The following is a 19,066-nucleotide window of genomic DNA, read 5'->3' as shown; positions in this document are numbered from 1 at the left end:
GAGTGCTGCCTCCTATCTTCTGGTTTGAGTTAGTACAGTGTTGGGCCAGGTGTCTGTTTGAATAGGTACCTGGGAGAGCTGAGGCCTCTTCCAGCTGACCGGCACCAGACCGTTGGAGTTGGAGCCGGACGACGTGGAGGAAGTGCTCCTAGTCACAGCAATCACCTGAGGCTTTCCGTTTCGGCCTGCTGCGGTACGCTGATCACCATATTTATGCCCTATGATTGGGGTCTATCAAGACAAAGAACACCAGTTAGCAATACAATATTAAAAACAATATGCTTTAAGTGAAAACAATGAGATACTGTTGCGTGAGAGCAGACACAGAGGCACACACTGACCTCTGAGATGTCAAAGTGGAAGTCGAGAGTCTTGCCAGGCAGCTCCTTGGAGGAGTTGTTGAATATGCGCGTGAAGGCAATCTCTGGAGAGCCACAGGATTCTGTACTGTAAGAGCGCTGTACATCATCTGGGACAACAAGGCTGGCTGAGCGAGACACCACCAACTTCAAAATGTTTTGGGCCTCCTTCCAATGTGGGCTCTGTAAAAAAAAAAAAAAAATAATTAGTCCATTGTTAGATATCGGGCTGTGTAGGCGTTTCTGTAGAACTTATGAATGTGAATGGACATATCTGCCCTCAGACAAACAACTAATCTCCTTCTCACAGCAATTAAAGCCTCAGACTGTGAAAATATGCGTCTTTCGTGCGTTTTTCTACGATGTATGGTCAACATTCCTGTCAGAACATAAAAAGCCTCCTAACAAATAAGACTCACAGTGCGCACGCAACGGAACACTGAATACGCACAAATACAATGCCTTCTACACAAGGCAACACTGGCAGTAAACCAGTATACAATTTGCCTTAGGCAATAACAATAATGGTATAACAGCTGTCACAGGCAGTTGTGAGGTAAAAGCATATAGTGGCCTGGTTCAGGGCTGGTAAAAGGCTTCCATAAAGAGCTGAGGCTGCATTAAAGAACCTATAAGACATGTTTTTCTTTCATCTTCTAAATTGTGTTTCTATTTATAGACCAGACCATCCCAGTATTGACATACATCAGGCTATAGGCTGTGTCCGGTAAACATGCATATGGCAAACTGCCCCCAAGTGGTGAATGACTAAAGTTCTCAACCCCCACTGCAGAGACTCGGAGTTCGGTTCTATTAATGTTATTATATTATGTTCTATTAATTAAAATTAATGAAACTTGAAATTGTCAATTATATCATAACCTTACATACAGGCCTTTCTGTAAAATGTCTTGATGCAGAAGGCCTTGATTCATTTGCAACATCTGATGAGGCAGACTTAGGTTGCTGCTCACAAGTGTTTCACAACTAACAGGACAGGAAAGTGTTTTTAGTTTGATGTGCAAAAGGCACAGTCAATATCCAAGTTAGGATTCTTGTTTTGGTTTCACATCGTAATTTAGCGGACCAAAGAATTTTGTATGATATACGTACGTAATCATCACCCATGTGTCTATGTCTACATATTCTTGACATTGATTGGTTTGTAGACAAGCATGCGTCAGATGTCAGCGTGTTAATTCAGCTATAGAATTCAGGGCAGTGCATAGAAAAAAGTAGTCTTTTAATTCTGTCTCAACTCCCTGGGATTGGTCTGAAACTATTAAGTCAGAACTATTAAAAAAATGTTTTCACACTGCAAAAGGACCGAATCATGGACCGAGATCATCTCTTGTAGTCAGTCTAAATTTTGGTCCCAGGCACAAGTCCAGACAAAACAAGGTAGATATGAAAGTGCCCCAATTTACATATTAAGTTACTGAGAAAATAAGTTGGTGTGATACTGGATCAAATCTACACTGGAAGAGTGGTCAAGGCTCACCTGAACATATTTGCCAATGATCTTCATGATCTCCAGGTTGAACTGTTTGACAGGAGCGGCTGATAGATCAATATGACTCAGCAGGCTGTAGATGATCTGCAACAAGGACTGCTGCATGCTGGGAAGTCCCTTTTCCAGCAGCTGAGAGATAAAGATGGGCACATTACTGGTTGCATCTTACCATATGTGCCTAAGAGCAGCATCTTTTATCTTGATCTTACATACCTCAGCCAAGTAAGTGACCAGGTTCAATGTTATATCAGCAAAGGCATCGTGGAGGTAGCGACAGACCACATTGATCCAGTTGGTGCAGTCGCGGGAGTAGCTGTGTGTGCTGTACAGGCTCATCATGTGGGCCAGGTTGGAGAGGGTGGCCGACTTCTCTTCGGCGCAAACCTTGGCTATTTTATCAGCCGTCTCCTTACAGAAAGGAGTCGGACTGTCAAAGTGCTGGATGAGGTGTGGGAGGAGGCACAGGATATTCAGAGGAAAACCTGTAGACATGTCAGGGAACATCAAGAGTCATATTGTTAGAAATGAAATCTGACAGGAAATCTTTTGCGGTTTTTAACACAATTGATGACAGAAAAACAATAATCTCATTGAAGAGAAGAAGAAAGGTTTGCATGTGAATGTATCCATTTTATTTTTATTATGCAATGTCAAAAGAAAAAAAGAAAACAAATTAGTTATCATTGTTTTGCATGATTAATATTAACATTTTAAAAACATAAACACAAGCTGTAAAGAAAACACAAAAAACAAATCCATAACCAAATCAGCAGTTGGCACATTCCTTAGCACGTACCTGCCACTTGTGAAGGGTCTACCAGCGTGTGCCTGGAGACACTGATGAGTTTGCTGAGCAGGTGGATGGTGAGCTCCTGAGTAGAAGCAGAGGTGAAGCCCTTCAGGAAGAGCTGCAGCAGACCAGGGAAGCTGTACCACTTCAACTTAGCCTGGACCTTCTCCAGACGCTCCCGGCTGTCTGCACGATCCAGAGGCAGGTGGCCCAGAAGCTTGTTCAGCAGCCGCAGGGCCAGCAGGTACTCAAACTCGTAGTCCGACTCCAGCAGCGAGGCGGCGATCCAGAACACAGTGGCCATCAAGCTCGAAGGGTCCACGGGGGGGATGGCTTCCCCACCTGGACCCCCTCCTCCACCCAGTGATGATAAGCTCCGCGTGCGTGCCAGGTTTCCATGGCTGCCACCAAGTCGGTCAGCTATGTCTAATGTGTTACTCCTGCGTCTGTCTCCTTTTCGTTCACCCACCACGTTCGTTCGCAGAGAGTTGCTACGGTTGTGGACATAATGGAACAGGCCGCCGCTGTTCAAGTTCAGTTGGCCTGTGCTTTTCCTGTTGGAAGCAAGCTTAGCCCCCAACAACAGATCTCGCGGAGAAGTTCTGTGTGTATAAAAAAAGCTTGTAAATGAGAGCAGGGATGAGACAGTGGAATAATTAGTGAGGGTATGAAGAGAAGGACTTACTGAGCTAAGGCAGTGAGGAGGTCATAGTTTTTGACTGTGTCTGCTAATGTGTCGATGCCTGACTCCAGTGTCAGGAGAAGTTCAATGACAAAGCCCTAAAGACAAAACACACCAGCAGTCAGCTTTTCACCAAGAAACAAACAGATGACTCCTTTGAGCTTTTCAGTTTTTATTTCCTCTAGTGTGTTACATAGGTGTGTAAAATATCTGCAGCCTGGACAGTCTGTTTTCTGTAAACCTTTTCAAGTACAAAAACCAAATTAAAATTATGAACCTGATAATGAGCATAATATGTCTCCTTTAAGTCTTCATGTCAAAATGAATGTTACTTCCTGATCTCATGATACAGAGCATATGTTCACCTGCTATTGTCCGGTGCTTTTCTGAGGAAATATGTGATCTAAGGACACGGTTTCATATTAAGTATGAAACTGCATGGAACTAGATTAGGGGGATTTTACTGGCAACAAAATATTTTATTTCCCAAAGTTCTAAATTATCAAGATGACCAACATTCTTCATCAAAATACATTGACCAGTGTTTAATGTTGCATATTCGAAAACTATTTTTCTGACCTGAGCCTCCTCTCCTGGGTCCCCCACGGTCTCTACCAGTCGAGACAGAATGTCAGACAGCGTTGCAGGAGTCAGAGGTTGTTTGAGTGCCCTGAAAATCTGGAATGAGCGTCCAGCGTAGTGGCGAGAAGGACAAGACAGAGCGGTTTGTAGAGCCACTTCACTCAGCAATGAATCCAGCTGGAAACCTGAAGAGATGCACATACACAGACGGGTGAATATGATGAAGCTTTCCACTTTATACCTGTGACCCAGGCTGAAATAAACATAATCAGACAATGAGCAACCGGACCTAATGGGGAATGTTTGAAGACGGTCACGACGTGTCGCACAAAAACACTCAGCTGGTCAGCGCTCTTTATGTTGGGGTTCTTGGGCGACACGTCCTCATGGTTCCAGAGTGGACCCTTCTTTCTACAAGGCAAGCGCAAACACAAATCAGGAAATGTGACCTGTTAAAGCTACAGGATTTACTCCACACATCATCACAGTATTCAGTATCTAAGTATTTTAATGTTATCACACCAGGGGGGAAAAAAGGCAGTCACACCAACCCAAAAATCAAAACCATGCAAAAATTAAAATACCCAATCCTCTCAGACACTGCTGGAAGCTTGAAAGCAAATATAGTAATTGAACATAATGAGTAACCTGTTGCATCTCAATGGTTAATACCGATTCATGTTAGATAATACATCAGACTAAGTTAGAAGCAGTGATACAAGTTGTAACTAGCTTAAATTCAAAGTTATTTATCTGTGAAATAATTTTCTTTAACTGAAACTAACCTTGATGTAATGAACTCAATGAGAGCTTTGGCCTTCTCGTCCTGTTCAGCAGTGGCATCCACCTCACTGAGGAGTGAAGGGGAGAGGTGGGACAGAGCAGTGCCCCCTACCCCGACACTTATGCTGGAGGATGTGGAGCTGGAGCTGAGGCCAGAGTCCGTCATCGGTGATGGCTGACAGTCTGGGAATAAATCTTGCACTCCTACATAAACAAATGAAATGAACATTGAGCTGCATGGTACACATCTCTCTTCTCCATGATATAATATCACCACCATCTTTAAGAATCTCTATATTTTAGGAACATTCATGTGTTTTTTAATTATGATGCTGTTCTTTTTCCATTATAATAAAAATAAAACTGTAATATTCAGGGACAGGGAACCCTGCCTCTGTGGGACTTGATCACAGCTTCCAGCCAGTGACCGACTTTGACAACACGACAGATGAGCATGTGTCAAGTTTCTGTTACTTTCCCTCCAGCTGGAAGGGCATCAGTTCAAATTCCTTCAATTAAATGGCAGTTCTTTTACTATGTATAGAGAAAACTCTGTAGATTCTAGGCTTAACAGCAGAACTGACCGGTTAGGTTGAACTCTGGAGCTACTGGCTTCACAGTCAGGACCCTAGGATCGTTGTAGTCTCTGTTGCGTAGGAGCACCATAGCCACAGACTGAACGTTGCTATTTGTTCCCTGGACCACGAGCAGGTGAAGCAGCAGACGTTTACAGTGCTCGTAGACCTCTGGGTGCTGGTGATCAAACCCTGGAAGAAAAGATAGAAGACAAAAAGATTAGATCAGTTGATTTTAGCAGGTAGAGCTTTGATGAAAGCTTGAAAAATCTTTTGAACTCAGTCATACACCATATACTGTGCTGTTATAATATTCAGGAAGCAACTAACCTATAAAAATTGCATGTAACAACAAGGGCAGGTAGGCACTCCACTCCACTTTGACCCCATGGTCCACAATGAGGTCCGTCAGTAGGATGACAGCAATGTTACATCTGTAAAAACAGAAAACAAGGCTTGACTTAGACAAGGAACACAACACTATAATAGAGAGGGGGTTAAACGTGGTGGTTTTTTGGTGTACCTATGGAGTGGTACAGCAGGGGCATTGGTCTCTGGCAAATAGTCCACCAGCGGAGACCAGCAGCCTCCTGTTGGAGGGAAGGGGAGGGGCTCTGGCCGGTTGTGATCCATCACCTTCAAACGCCAGTTAGCGTAAAGTGGCATGGAGTCACCTGGAGAAGGGATAAGAAAGATTATCAGGAATGTACTGTTAATGTAAGTGGGAGACAAGAGGTCTAAAGAGTTTGTTCTTACTCTTCTCCTCTTCATAGGAGCCTCCAGAACTGCTGCTGTAACGAGACTCCAGACGGTGGTGCTGACGGTTCAGGTTGCTGTTCAGACCACTGTAGATGTCCAGGTGGGTGTAACTGCAGAACAGACACAGTTGATTTAAAGGTTTTGCCAGCAGTACATTTTTTGCCCACAGTAAACACATTTTAAGTTATATTGCATCAGCATTTTCAATTTAAAAGTATCTCAACCCATATCAGTCTCCCTAAGATGTTTCCAAAATAGACCTCTAAAACGTAATTCTTTATCTGAATTAATTCTAAATCAAATACAAATTCAATCAGGCATTTTAGGTTTTACTTTCAGTATAGGGGAGAAATAACGACACACAAATACCAATGTTTGCTTGCTGTAGGAACTATTGAGTTTCTCTACAATTTTGTAAGGTCTTGACCTTATTATGTAAAGTGGCACTACCCAAATTAAACTGTTAATTACTTAGACTGAGATTTCTGCACTATATTCTAATACAAAATAGCTATTTGGCAAGGACAAGGATCAACATTGACATACTAAGTAAATAAGAAAAACATGTATTTATGTCAATAAGCACAAACAGTGAGGAGAAGAGATATATTTAAATCTACATTTTGGTCATTGCCATAAACCGCCTGCAATATATTGTAGAATGTCAATATTTAGCACCATCAAGGATTACTTTAATTAGAACACTGGCTGAAGACATGATGCTCTCACATTTTATGGTTTGCACTTGGGGCTGCAGTTTAAGCACCTACCGTCATTTCAGAGCCATTAAAAATATGATCAGGGAGGATGTGAATTAAATTTGGAAAAAATAAAAAACAAAATAAAACCTTGTAATGATACAGTGAAGTTAAAAGAAACAGTATACAAGTATTGTGTAGTGCACACAATTCTTATTCAACCTCTAACCCTAACTGTCAGGACTGATAGTACAGTCCTAAAGTGGTGGAATATATAATTGTTTTACATCAAGAAAATGCACAGCAGAACCAAACCACCTTATCTGAGCACAATCTAATCTAATCAGATGATGTTTTATTCATATTAAATATCAATTTAGGGAAAATAGGGAAGATGTTGAAAAACACCCAATCTCACAATGCCTCCTGATCCAGATCAGCACAAAAATGTAATAGGCTGTTCCCTGACCAATACTGCAACCTTCCACCAAGTTTCGTAGAAATCTGTCTTGTTTTTTGTGTTATCTTCCTTAAAAACCAAGACTTTAAATTCACAATCCCGAAATCAATCCCGTATTTTGGGATAGTTCCAGGAAGAGGGTGAAAGTACTTAAACACCCTGGTACTTTTTAAAAACTTCAGTGACCACTGTTGAATCTCCACTTCGGTAACTATGTTTTAGTGTGAAATGTGACGTCACTACTTGATTACAGTGTTCTGCAGCTGAAACAGACCAGACAGCGACATGTCTACTCCTCCCATTGCCTTCTAACAATAGTAGCATTGTGCTGTGGTTTATCTGGTACCTGTCCTCCATGTTCGAGTCTTTAATCTTGCCTTCATGATGAACATCATTTCCTGGCACCATGGTATTGCTGCTGGAAGTTGTTCCTGAGAAAAAAGACAAAACTTTGACCATCGTGTAGCAACAAGACTTTATTTAGTATTGGCAGCCAGGCTTAATCTGTGAACAAGTGAATAAGTCGTGCTCATTAACCTGAGGTGACTGAGGGGATCTTGTAACTGGAGGTGATGCGGTAGTAAGGTGGGTTGTCCATGTGAGTAACAGCTGAGCTTACAGGATCAGTCAGGTCAAGCTCACACATCAACTCCTCCAGCAGCTGCATAGTCTTATCTCTGCCTAAGTAAACCACCACTCGTTTCACCTGCGGACACAAATGAAACAGTCAAAAACAAGAGGAATAAATGGCAGCATATGGGGATGTGGTAGATAAGCTGCATGATAGCAATGTGCCGTGACTCACATAGGGCAAAAGGCTTGGGTCACTGTTGACTCCTGACATACTGATGAGGAAGTGCAGAATGATTTTGAGGTTCTTTGGCCAACTGTCTGCTAATGTGGTCCACACGTTCTCGATCTCCGACCAAGCAAACTCATCCCCGTACTGTCAAAATAAAACCAGTTAATTCTCCTCAATCAGCATTTATATAACTATCTTACACATATAATCTGAATATGTTCACATGGTGCATTAGCAGCATCACCTTAGCGGTCATGAACATGAGGTTGTTTAACACCATGGTTGTAGCACGAGGCGAGCCCCAGCCCTCTCCATGGAGCCAGCGCCTGCTGTTCACCATCATGACCTCCCGCTCGTGTGCGTCCTCGTCCTCCTCAACACTGCCACAGTCCTCCGGTCGCCGTGCAGTTGGTTTAAAGTCGACCAGCTCCACATTGTTCATCCAAGGCAGGAGGTAATGCAGCATTACTTGACGACCACCAGGATGCGCTGTCTGGATGCGCTGGCTCACCTCTGCAGTGGGGACAGTCGGGAGAAAGTTTGCAACTGAAGCTGATTCAAGTCATTTACCCAATGATTTATGTTGTTTCAGTTTTTATTTTCTACCTTTTAATCTCAACAGTATCATTACATCCAATTTTCTTTACAGAGTACATCAGATCTAATGACACTATATTGTTACAGTGAGTTCAAATGGCTTGGCATTGTAGGAACTGTTGGGTTTCTCCATAATATTGTACTGTCTTGACCTTACTATGTTAAGTGCCTTGAGATAAAGCATGCTGGGATTAAGCAATATACAGATACAATTTAATTGAGCCATCCACCGATGAACATTAATGATGTTCAGAAGTGTTAGAATGTGTTTGCATGGAGGCATCATTATGTCAGAGTAGTGAGTAAATATGAGCCAATTAAACTTGAGTTTGAATCTCACTTTGAAAAATAAATTAAATAAAATTTCCATCTCATATATTATGCAGCTAAACAATAATGTTGGTTCTTGAAACAAGTCTTCAATGAGGCTTTGGTGAAAACACATGTAATCATGGCATAGCTACACTGTTATGTGCTGTTAAGCATTTGAAAAATCTGCTTTGCTCATATACACAAAATCAAATCTCTGCTTTCACAGGCAAATTACATCACAGCAACCTGCTTCTCAAACAGCAGCTGAAAACATGTTGGAATGTAGCAAACCTGAGAAGATGGGCAGGGTTAGTTCTGGGTAAGTTCGTGCAAGCTCCTCAGACAGCTGGTAGTAAGACACAGAGTAGAGGTGTGGCAGCGGTGAGGGAGGGGTCAAGATGCCATCTGTTCGCTGGATCTCCAATTTGTGGGCGTAGCGGAAGAGCTTGGGTTCCAGTATCTATTAGTTAGATAAATAATTGAAACTTAATCAACAACTAAATTGAACACAAAGTTGAACACAGCAGTGTTATGTAGAGTAGATGTAGAAAAGTTCCCTTTTTATGTGACAGAGATTCTGACCTGTAACAGCTGCATGGCTGCTTCATAGATGTCCCTGGAAGAATCAGCCGCCTTGAACAGAATCAGGTTCAGCAGCACCACAGTGTCAAATTGGTAATCCCTAAAAGAAAACATAAAACATATCCATGTGGCTCCAAAGGGACCAACAAATCCACAAAATTGCGTCAAGTTGATGCTGATAATATGAAGTACCTGTTGTGAAAGACATTAGCGATGGCCCTGAAGCAGCCGGCTGCCACACGACGGGAGCCTGTGTAGCAGCGGTCCACAGCCCAAAACATGAGGTTGCTCTGGTCAGGATTCAGCTCCAACAGCAGCATCACAGCCTCACAACCCAGCTGGTGAACCTGGAGGAGACACACAGACACGGTTAGAGCCTTGGGCTCCTAACCCTAAGCCTATGACATTTTGAAAAAATACGACACATGAAGATTTACCCTCCAATTACAATGTTCAAGTTATTTTAACCGTAACTACTTTCTGTAAATAATAACATTTATTGGGCAGGCTTTTATCTGAATGAACCTTTTATAGTGTTTACTTCTTGCAGTACCTCTGAGCACCACTGAGTGGCACTAGTGTCATGGTATATGAAGCTGTGCTGCATTACAGTGAACTGTCTCACAGTTCAACTGGACTGAAACATCTGTTCCTCTTTTAAAAAACAAATGATGATGCTTCCTCTGCCTGCGTCAGCGGTATTATATTATAATTATATACTGTTCTTGTGTTGATTGCCACTATTACATTCTTCCACTTCACTGATTACGCAGTTATTATGTTATTAACTTTATTTGACTGTTCAATATGCTTTCATTACAACAGACCTTTTACACAGCAGCTATTTAACACATGTGCTAACATTTATCAAAAATAATTAAGACAATTTATATAGAACAGAACCTTAATCGGTGTGATGAGTGATACCTGTGTTCACCTACTATTTCATGTGAAATTGGCTGCCATGATGAGCTATATTGAAACATGTAAGAACTGCATTGTGTAAAGTCAATATATCTCAGTAAACAACTGAGCACTTGGTCAAATCTGTGGATGTGTTACTTTCCTCTGATCATTCAAGTCTTTTCTTGCGACAGTGGACGCTCCTACCTCAACCCAATATCCTGTGTTCATCCATTACTGTTGGTTCACTCCCTAACCAACTATCAAAAGCAGAGCCCAACCAATACGGATCTTTGGGGTGGGGTGGGGTGCCGATAATGATATTAGGAAGTAAAAAAACTCAGATACAGATGCATCAGTCAATGTATATATCAAATTAACAAAAGGATTCCTAAAATGTTGTAATTTTTTAATTTGCCTTTATTTTACCAGGTTAATCCCATTGAGATTATAAATCTCTTTTACATTTACATTTCTTATGACAAAGAAATGTAACTGAGGCTTGAAATTTTAAAGTTTAACCATAAACTTTAAGTATATATAAATAAACAAATATATAGAACTTAAATCAAGAAAACTAACTTTTTTTCCTAAAATAAACATCTTTTCTGCATTGTTTATTTTGTAAAATAAAAAAATTCAGCAAACACACACAGACATGTTGGTGAAAGGCTCACATCAGTCAATTCGTATTGGCCAAACAATAAATCTGTCAGACTCTAATCAATAGCAGTTAATAGATGAAATAGGCTGACATGATAACACTTCACTTACTTTCTTATCCTGAGAATCCAGGATGTTGTCCAGCCACTTGTAGAGGTAGCCATCGGAGGAGAGGCCAACATTGTCGGCTACAGGTCCACAACACAACACTGCAGACATGGCCTAGAACATTTAACAAGTTAGTTGATTAGTGACCATTAAGTATAGATTTCAAAATGTAGATTTTTGTATGAGCATGTGTACCTTTAGTGCACAGTACTGATGGCGGTTGATCTGCATATTTCTGTCACTGTAGCGGTCCAGGGGAGTGAACATGATGCTGAAGGGCCCAGCCCAGTGACTGAACAGCATGAACAGACTGTGTCTGAGTGACTGCTGGGGAAAGATGGTCCTCCGCTGGTGCACTGAACATGACAAGTAACCCAAAACACAAACTTTAGACAGATATTCAGTGCAAATAATAAATATGTTTTAGAAATAAAATATATATACAGTACCTGGGACATTCTGTATGATATTAGCCACGAGTGCACTGAAGTGACAGCGAATGTCCTTCAGTGTATCGGAGTCCTTGTCATTTTCAGCCTCAAGCAGCTGCCTGGTCAGATCGACATACTCCAGCAGCGTACTGTTCAGAGAGTGGCTCTCACCATCTAACCCTCCACTGGCTCTTTAAAACAAAAAGTAAAGGAGAAAAGATATAAGAATGTACAAATTCCTAATTATACTGTACAAATAAGCTGTGGATTACATACATCTGACTGATGACACCAGCATCTGCCAGTAACTCAAATATCCGGACCAGCTGAACCCTGAGGATGTCACGACGCCTGCGCCGCTTCATGTTCTGCAGAGCAAAGATAGAATCATTTTAACTCAGTAAATTGTTATTCTCCAATGACACAACTGTGACAAAAGCTTCAAAGTTCCTAATGAACAGCACTTACTTCAGGTCTTCTTTCCAGAGCTTCTTTTATGATGGGATTGAGCTCCTCTAACAACTCTCTGAAGAATATGAAAGTTAGATGTAAATAACTAAATGGTTTAGGTACAATAATGTTTATATGCTGCATACAGATCATGTCGAGTGTCGATTACCTGAAGGCCACGGGGTTGGTCCGGCCAAGCCCCAACACAAGAGACTCTGTGATGTCCATGCTCTCAGAGCGCATCATTGGAACGATGTGTTTGAAGAGGGAGGAGGGGGACGGAGTGCCAACAATCTATTAACAGACAAGGAGAAAAGCAATGTCATGGCTGAAACATAAAAACTAAATCAAGTCATCTGACTGTTCCTTGTTAGTTTCAACTAAAAGCACTTAAACAGGTATGTTGTCATATTAAATTGCATTTGCCAAAATGGTGTTGTCTGTGCAGGTGCTCCTGACCTTTGAATCATAACTGTAGCCGCTGTCCGGCGTGGACGCCAGCGTCTCAGGCGGGGAGCAGCGGACGGAGCCAGAGGTGGAGGATGAGGAGCACATAGAGGAAGAGGAGGAAGCTGAGCTGCAGCAGAGGATCAGGTAGTTCCTCCAAAGACCGATGTACGAGTCACTGCTGTTCAGACTGTTCACTTTCTTGGCATTGATGGGGCTGCTGCAGGAGGTCATGTGAGAGAGATTAATAACATGACATCAGAAGTGTTGAATAACACTTAGAGAACCCAGAAAAGAAAGATGCTGCCTTCTGTCTTATAGTTCTTTGTAATTAAAAGTCTTGATTACAGTATCCTAGCATATAATGTCCTCAAAAAAACTGTATAACTTTTCAGTGTGAAAGTTTACAGTAAAAACATCCACACTGACAAACACACACCAAATTTCACAAAGAGGCTTGAAGAAACGTACTTGATGTCCACTTGGGGAGACAATAACTGCAGGCGGGTGTAGGCGAACATCCAGGCGTAGTTGAGAGCAGTTGGACAATGTTTGGGCAAGTGCTCCTGCCGCAGGTAGCTTGAGAAACTGATGACCCAGGGGTCCTGGCCCTGAGTAACGTGAGCAAACACCCAGATGTGCGAGGGGCTCACCACATCAAACTGGTGGCTGATGGGGGATGAGCTCCATTCTGCTAGTGTCTGAAGATCAATCCCACTGGGACAGTACAGCAGGTTGGTCTACAGAGAAAAACACAGAGAGAGATGAGCATAGTCTCAGAGTATTTATGCAAGTTTTAGGATTCTGGAAATAAGACAGGTCATTTATACCTGGTCAGCTCCTGTGAGATGAATGAAACTCTCCAACACTGATGCACTTAATCTATCCATTACGTCAATGGCCAACTCTTCATCGCCCTGAAAGGTTGAGGCAGATGGAGCAGATGTCAGGAAAGGAGTACTTGCAATAAAGACTCTCTACAGTATCATACACATTTGACTGTTACTTAGCAGCCACAACAAAGTGCTCTGTAATTACCTTTCCGATGCCCAGTGCAGTGTGCAGCGCACGGACCTCCTTGAGGACGTTAACAGCCAGCCTACGTGTGGCTGGGCGGCAGCTGCAAAGCACCACCACAGCTAAGCCCTCCACTACATGCAGCACACCTAGTGGAGGAACACGTTCCACGGGGAGAGAATGGCCGCTGCTTGAGCCCTGTTGAAGAAGACATGTAATTAGAATCACTTATAACTCTGATACACATTTGTCACTTCACAATTCATAACACCTGACCACATAAGGAATGAACTTCCTCGACCAACCTGTGCATCATGGCTCTTATTGCTGCTCTGCACTGCCTGCCTCCACTGGCTGATGAGCTGTAGTAGCATCTTGACTGCGTTGTCCAACAGCGTGGGGTGGACATCAGTCACCTCTCTGACAATGAAGTAGACAAAGCCGGAGAGCACGTCCTCACGCCACTCTGGGAAATCAACCATCAGGGCCTGAAGAGTGGTAAAGGCAAGGCCCCGCAGCTCCTCGTCCATGTGGATGGTCAGCCTGAAGGAGAAGAGAGACAAAGACATTAGAGGACAAAAGGAGGGCAGCTACAGTATGTAGTTATGCTACAGTATGTTGTATAGTGATGTGTCTGCAGTAAAACTTACTTGGCTAGAAGCTCTATTAGGTCTTGTCTGCTCATGCCATCTGGTATCAGTCTTGGGATGGCGGCCACACACGTGCGGAACAGATCAATCTTTGGCTTCCTCTCTCCCCTAAAGCACAAACAATGAGATGCTGTTATAGATCAGAGACGCACAGATTAACTGTATGGATCCAGGGTGTGGCTACATTACATACGTGATCATGTCCTCAGGCTCCTTGTTGGACATCTGCACGTTGGTCATGCTCATGGAGCGTCCCACCTCCTTGTCCAGGTGTCGTAGGATGTTATCTAAGGCCTTTCTTACTTGGGGGTAGTACACAGACATGCCTGAAAAAAACCAGCAGTCATTACACTGACAGCAAAAAAAAACAACAGATATTGTATCACTGTTCATGAAAAGTTTCAATAATCAAACTCACCTATGCCCTTGGCTTCTTCATCCGTGAGTGTGGTGTTAAGGAAGATCTTCTTGACACGTAAGGTGTTGCCAGAGGGCATGATGATTCCAGTCGTAGGCATGGGAGGCTCTCCATCTTTCTGCTGTAGGCTGTCAGCGATCACCAAGAAGGCTCGCAAACCAATATTCATCCTCTGGTAGAGGAGCAGAAAGAGGGGAGAGGATGAGAGATATTCCACCAACACTCCAGTAACATAATCACCACAAGTCTGATCTACTTTACCTCTGGATTGATGGTGAAGGTTTTGTGAGACTTGCCCACACACAGGAGGTCATAGATTATTTCCTTCATAGCAAAGTCCAGTCTTTCCTGTGGCGAAGATCCGCAAAAGCAAACACAGAGTCACGACATTGCATATTTTGTTTTAGCTCCGAAAGCAATACTGTCAACTCGTGCTTAAAGCCCACCTGAGCTATGAACTGGATGATCTTGACGAAGATGTTGAGAGGCGTGTCCCTTGGCACTACACTGCGGGAACCTTTGGGGAAAAGTGCTGAAACGATGCTCAGTAGCCGACTAGGAGGGAAAACAGGGAGAATTTTGTCAGCATTTCAAGTCCTTATTTTCTAAACTAACTATTTGGGTTTGTAGCTCGAGGGTGAACTCAGAGATGGCCCTGCAACTGACCTCTGTGTGACAGTGTTACTCTCGCACTTGATCCGGATAATGTAGACCCAGAGCAGTCTGTAGAGAGACTCCAGCGCAACGCGGGACATTTTGGGATCTTTGTTCTGTGGATGTGAAAAAACAAATGTGAGCCACTCGATTGAATTATGACAATTTCATTACACCGCTGTTCAGGTTGTTTTTGTCTGGAGAAACTCAGATCATGCGCCTTAAAGCTGTGCGACAATGTGCTCAAACTAACAACACAACATTTCAGTCTGTGTGCGTGACTTCTGTTGACGTTGGAGATCTGAGGGTGGAAAGTCAATGGTAAATGGCCTGTATTTATCTAGTGCTTTTCTAGTCTTGATGACCACTCAAAGCGCTTTACACAGTACAGGTAATTGCCATTCACCCATTCACACACATTTTCTTACAGTGCATCCATGTGCAGCACTTTTTCAATGCGGGGCAATTCGGGCTTCAGTATCTTTACCCCCTCAGCCACAGCCGCCCCAGTGACCCAGGTGATCGCTACACCTCAAGTTTAAAGAACATTTTATGACCCGTATGTAGAAACGCAGAGTGTGGAGACAGTTGTTCTCATCTTTTAAAAAATAGCAACAACAAGAAGACCTAGTTTGATGACACCGTGAAGCAGTGTTGGATCATGAGTTGTGGTTTTCACCATCATTGCAGATGAAACTCTACCTGATGCAGCTCAGGCACAAATCATGTTCCTGCATAAGGTAATGTGATGCATTTGTATTCACGTAAACCAGACAACAGCAATGAAGAATCGTGATCCATTACGAGTGACAAACAGTGGAAGGAAAAACCAGCCGAGTGGCTAACTGGCTAGCAGTGTGTTTTTCCTTTGTCATATGTCATTTGCCCCTGAAGTAATAGCAGAGATGAACAAAGCAACAAATAAAGCGGATAAGACAATTAAAAGGCGTCGACAATGAAACATCTGGTTACCGTGAATGAAATTGGGTCTGAACAGAGAAATCCCAAAAGATTTTGGGTAATGTAAGTACATAAGGTAAAAAAAATAAAACATTGACATTTTAATGAAGAATTGTTAGATACATTCTCTTTAAGTCATTGTAATACAGGGCAAACTTTTACATTTTAATTAGAACATATTTAATCATGTCCGGGAATAGAGGACATTCAGTTGAGTCTTCTGCAATACTGAACATCCATATTTTTGAGATACACACAGAGTCATACTGTGAGCAGTCCTGCTCAGAGCATGTGATCATCACGGTGCTAGGATTTCCATTTGCCAGCTTCACCCTGACGGCGTGCTGGATTTTTCTGCTTTCAACCAAATTGCATTCAGCACCTACTGCACAATAAAATATTGAATGTCCATATTCTGATGTGGAACAATTTTCAATTAAGTAGTTATTTAAAAATGGTGCCTTCCATCTGGTAACTTCACTGTGAAACAGATAGAGCACAGTTCACTGTGGCCCTGCCCCCAGATTATCCCAGATACCTCCTACTGGGTTGACACAGAGGAAAGGCTCATGAGAACGTCACGCTATGGCTTGACGTAAGCATGCTATACCATAACAGGAGCAGGCGGCAGATACATTATGTCAGAGGCAAACCCTTTTAAACCTGGATAAATAAAACCAAGTAAAAACTTAAGGACAGCGAAAAAGTCCAAATTTAAAGATATTAGTCCCTTTTTGTTTAATATTTCCATCTGCAACTCAACAAAGCAGTGACACAGAACATTAGACCACTGTGCACAAACAAACAGTCTTTCAACTACAACTGCTCGAAGTCATAGTTTTGACATTGTGATTTATCATTATTATTATTACCATTGGCCAAGGAGGTTCTGATTTAATTTGCGTATGTTCCTGTATTATTATTTAGCAGGATTACGCAAAAACTCCAGGAAGGATTACCACAAGACTTGGAAGGAAGGGAAGAACAGTGAAAATTAACTTCCTTTACTTTGTGAGATTTTTAGGGCCTTTTTTGACATTTTTATGAATTTCTCAAGAAGTAGCGCAGGGATCTGATCTCAATATGGTGATAAAGTGGCCAATCACGCTTCACTCGCCCTTCTTGTTTGAACATGTTTAAATTACAAGTGTAAAACAAACGGTATATTAAATAAAAATTTACCGGAGAATGGAGAAAAATCCACTTCTTACTACAGTACTAAGAACCACAATAATTAACAACTTAATAATGCTCAGATATATAACATTAAAAGACGATGTGGCAGGTACTTTAGTCTGCAACCAAAAATATCCCGATAGCAACAGCGTGGCAGTTGCCAGCCTTACTGTTATCAATTCCAACAGAGAAACTGAATGCAGCATTAGCACAAGACCACACTATGGGAACGCCAAAATTCCAAATTCCTCTGGTAAATAAAAGTAGGGATGCACAATATTGAAATGTGTTTATATATAATATTGCCATGGTGGTTATGATTTCATTTTGTCTGATAGTTAGTACTACTGCAGATTAACTACTGGAGGGATGTGGTTCAGTTCATTGCGTAGAAATGAATCTGCAACACCACAGGGTTCATGTAGTTCATGAACTTGTAATTACAGCTGAATCTTCTCATATCAAATATGCTTAATATCATGAAGATAATGTTGGTATCAGTCCTCATACAAATAGGCAACACATAAGAAAGATTTCCCCCCCAAAAGTTGATAAATAAATCATGCATCCCTATTAAACACAGACATGATCTAATATCTAACAAAACTCATCACCACTGCTCATGAACACAAACCACTTGAACTAAAACAACCCTAATGCAACGTCACAAGTTTAAAGTGGTTCAAATAAGTTCACTACTTTCACTGCGTAACACTTCAGTAGCACTATCACGACAGAGAGCGACTCGCTACCCAATTAGCCATGCAGGCTGCTCCGTTCCGTCCTCTATGTCCTGGTGAGAACCTGGAGCGTTAAAGACGGGGAGCACCAGGTGGGTCACTGACACCAGATAACTCACCTGCAGCGTCTCAATCTGCTTTCGGATGCTGTTGTTAGATGGCATCTGGAGCGAGTCCATGTGAGAGAAAGATCAAATGACAGGAGACAAAGAATGTAGGGTTCGGGGAGGGACACATGCAAGTTAAAGGCAAAAACCAAAAACAGAACCTAAACAAATATGACAAGGGCAGTGCAGAGTGTCTTTACTCTCGTCAGTGTGACGGTACAAACATCTACTGTTTTACTGAAATTAAAGTTAATGGACTGTTCAACATGTCAACTGAGGAATTATTAGTGGCATGAAAGTTATAAAATTAACAGTCCATTGGTATTTGATGCGATATAAATTTATTTTTTAATGGAATGAGCAAAACGTGCAAAAGCAAAGCGGAGTAAGGTGTGCCGTGGAAATCAATGGAAAAGAGAAAATAGACATAAATAGAGGAGGGAAGATGAGGGGAAAACAGAAGGACGAGGAGGAAAAGGAAATTTGAAAATGTGGATGGAACAAAAAATTAAATGCCCTTTCCCTTTTTTACCTACAAACCCGACGAGAGGCAACACCCAAATCAGCAGTTGATTCAAATCCATGTCAAGCACACTCAAAATGCAAACTGTTCTCCTATTTTGAACCTGTGGAGATCACAATTTGAAGTGGGACTGCACAATTATGGCAAACATTATATATGTTAGTTAGTATAATACTGCTTTTTACTATTTATCGGGTTTTAGATAAGACAGGCAGCAATGCTTTTTTTAGCTCTTTATTATGCATCAGGGAAAATATCTAAATAGTAGTATTGAACAGTACTAACGAGTATTAGGGCGTTGAAGAAAAGATTATTTGGAATTTAT

General features: G+C 41.9%; 1 protein-coding gene across 12 annotated transcripts in view; it reads right to left on the bottom strand.

Annotated features, from left to right (window-relative positions):
• fryl (furry homolog, like) overlaps positions 1-19,066 on the bottom strand; it is a 70,584-nt gene that overhangs the window by 18,257 nt on the left and 33,261 nt on the right. For 9 of the 12 annotated variants that reach the window (XM_035177336.2, XM_035177335.2, XM_035177328.2 and 6 more), the window contains 38 exons: positions 18,231-18,275; positions 15,248-15,351; positions 15,028-15,136; positions 14,843-14,929; positions 14,582-14,753; positions 14,357-14,489; positions 14,164-14,271; positions 13,819-14,056; positions 13,535-13,711; positions 13,327-13,413; positions 12,968-13,236; positions 12,509-12,716; positions 12,219-12,343; positions 12,068-12,125; positions 11,876-11,967; positions 11,618-11,790; positions 11,364-11,524; positions 11,172-11,282; positions 9,687-9,841; positions 9,495-9,594; positions 9,204-9,372; positions 8,248-8,516; positions 8,007-8,147; positions 7,739-7,907; positions 7,548-7,632; positions 6,041-6,153; positions 5,808-5,958; positions 5,615-5,718; positions 5,294-5,476; positions 4,712-4,913; positions 4,216-4,337; positions 3,924-4,111; positions 3,348-3,442; positions 2,669-3,264; positions 2,086-2,354; positions 1,861-2,001; positions 342-542; positions 70-231 (listed from right to left, as the gene is read on the bottom strand). In XM_035177336.2, coding sequence (XP_035033227.1) covers positions 70-231; positions 342-542; positions 1,861-2,001; positions 2,086-2,354; positions 2,669-3,264; positions 3,348-3,442; positions 3,924-4,111; positions 4,216-4,337; positions 4,712-4,913; positions 5,294-5,476; positions 5,615-5,718; positions 5,808-5,958; positions 6,041-6,153; positions 7,548-7,632; positions 7,739-7,907; positions 8,007-8,147; positions 8,248-8,516; positions 9,204-9,372; positions 9,495-9,594; positions 9,687-9,841; positions 11,172-11,282; positions 11,364-11,524; positions 11,618-11,790; positions 11,876-11,967; positions 12,068-12,125; positions 12,219-12,343; positions 12,509-12,716; positions 12,968-13,236; positions 13,327-13,413; positions 13,535-13,711; positions 13,819-14,056; positions 14,164-14,271; positions 14,357-14,489; positions 14,582-14,753; positions 14,843-14,929; positions 15,028-15,136; positions 15,248-15,351; positions 18,231-18,275 — 6,072 coding nt within the window. The remainder of the gene's footprint in view (positions 1-69; positions 232-341; positions 543-1,860; positions 2,002-2,085; positions 2,355-2,668; positions 3,265-3,347; positions 3,443-3,923; positions 4,112-4,215; positions 4,338-4,711; positions 4,914-5,293; positions 5,477-5,614; positions 5,719-5,807; positions 5,959-6,040; positions 6,154-7,547; positions 7,633-7,738; positions 7,908-8,006; positions 8,148-8,247; positions 8,517-9,203; positions 9,373-9,494; positions 9,595-9,686; positions 9,842-11,171; positions 11,283-11,363; positions 11,525-11,617; positions 11,791-11,875; positions 11,968-12,067; positions 12,126-12,218; positions 12,344-12,508; positions 12,717-12,967; positions 13,237-13,326; positions 13,414-13,534; positions 13,712-13,818; positions 14,057-14,163; positions 14,272-14,356; positions 14,490-14,581; positions 14,754-14,842; positions 14,930-15,027; positions 15,137-15,247; positions 15,352-18,230; positions 18,276-19,066) is intronic. The other 3 variants (XM_035177338.2, XM_035177334.2, XM_035177337.2) reach the window with 1 other exon arrangement.

This window comes from Hippoglossus stenolepis, chromosome 14, assembly GCF_022539355.2.
Source record: "Hippoglossus stenolepis isolate QCI-W04-F060 chromosome 14, HSTE1.2, whole genome shotgun sequence".
Lineage (NCBI taxonomy): Eukaryota > Metazoa > Chordata > Actinopteri > Pleuronectiformes > Pleuronectidae > Hippoglossus > Hippoglossus stenolepis.
This window is presented reverse-complemented; position numbering and strand designations above follow the sequence as displayed.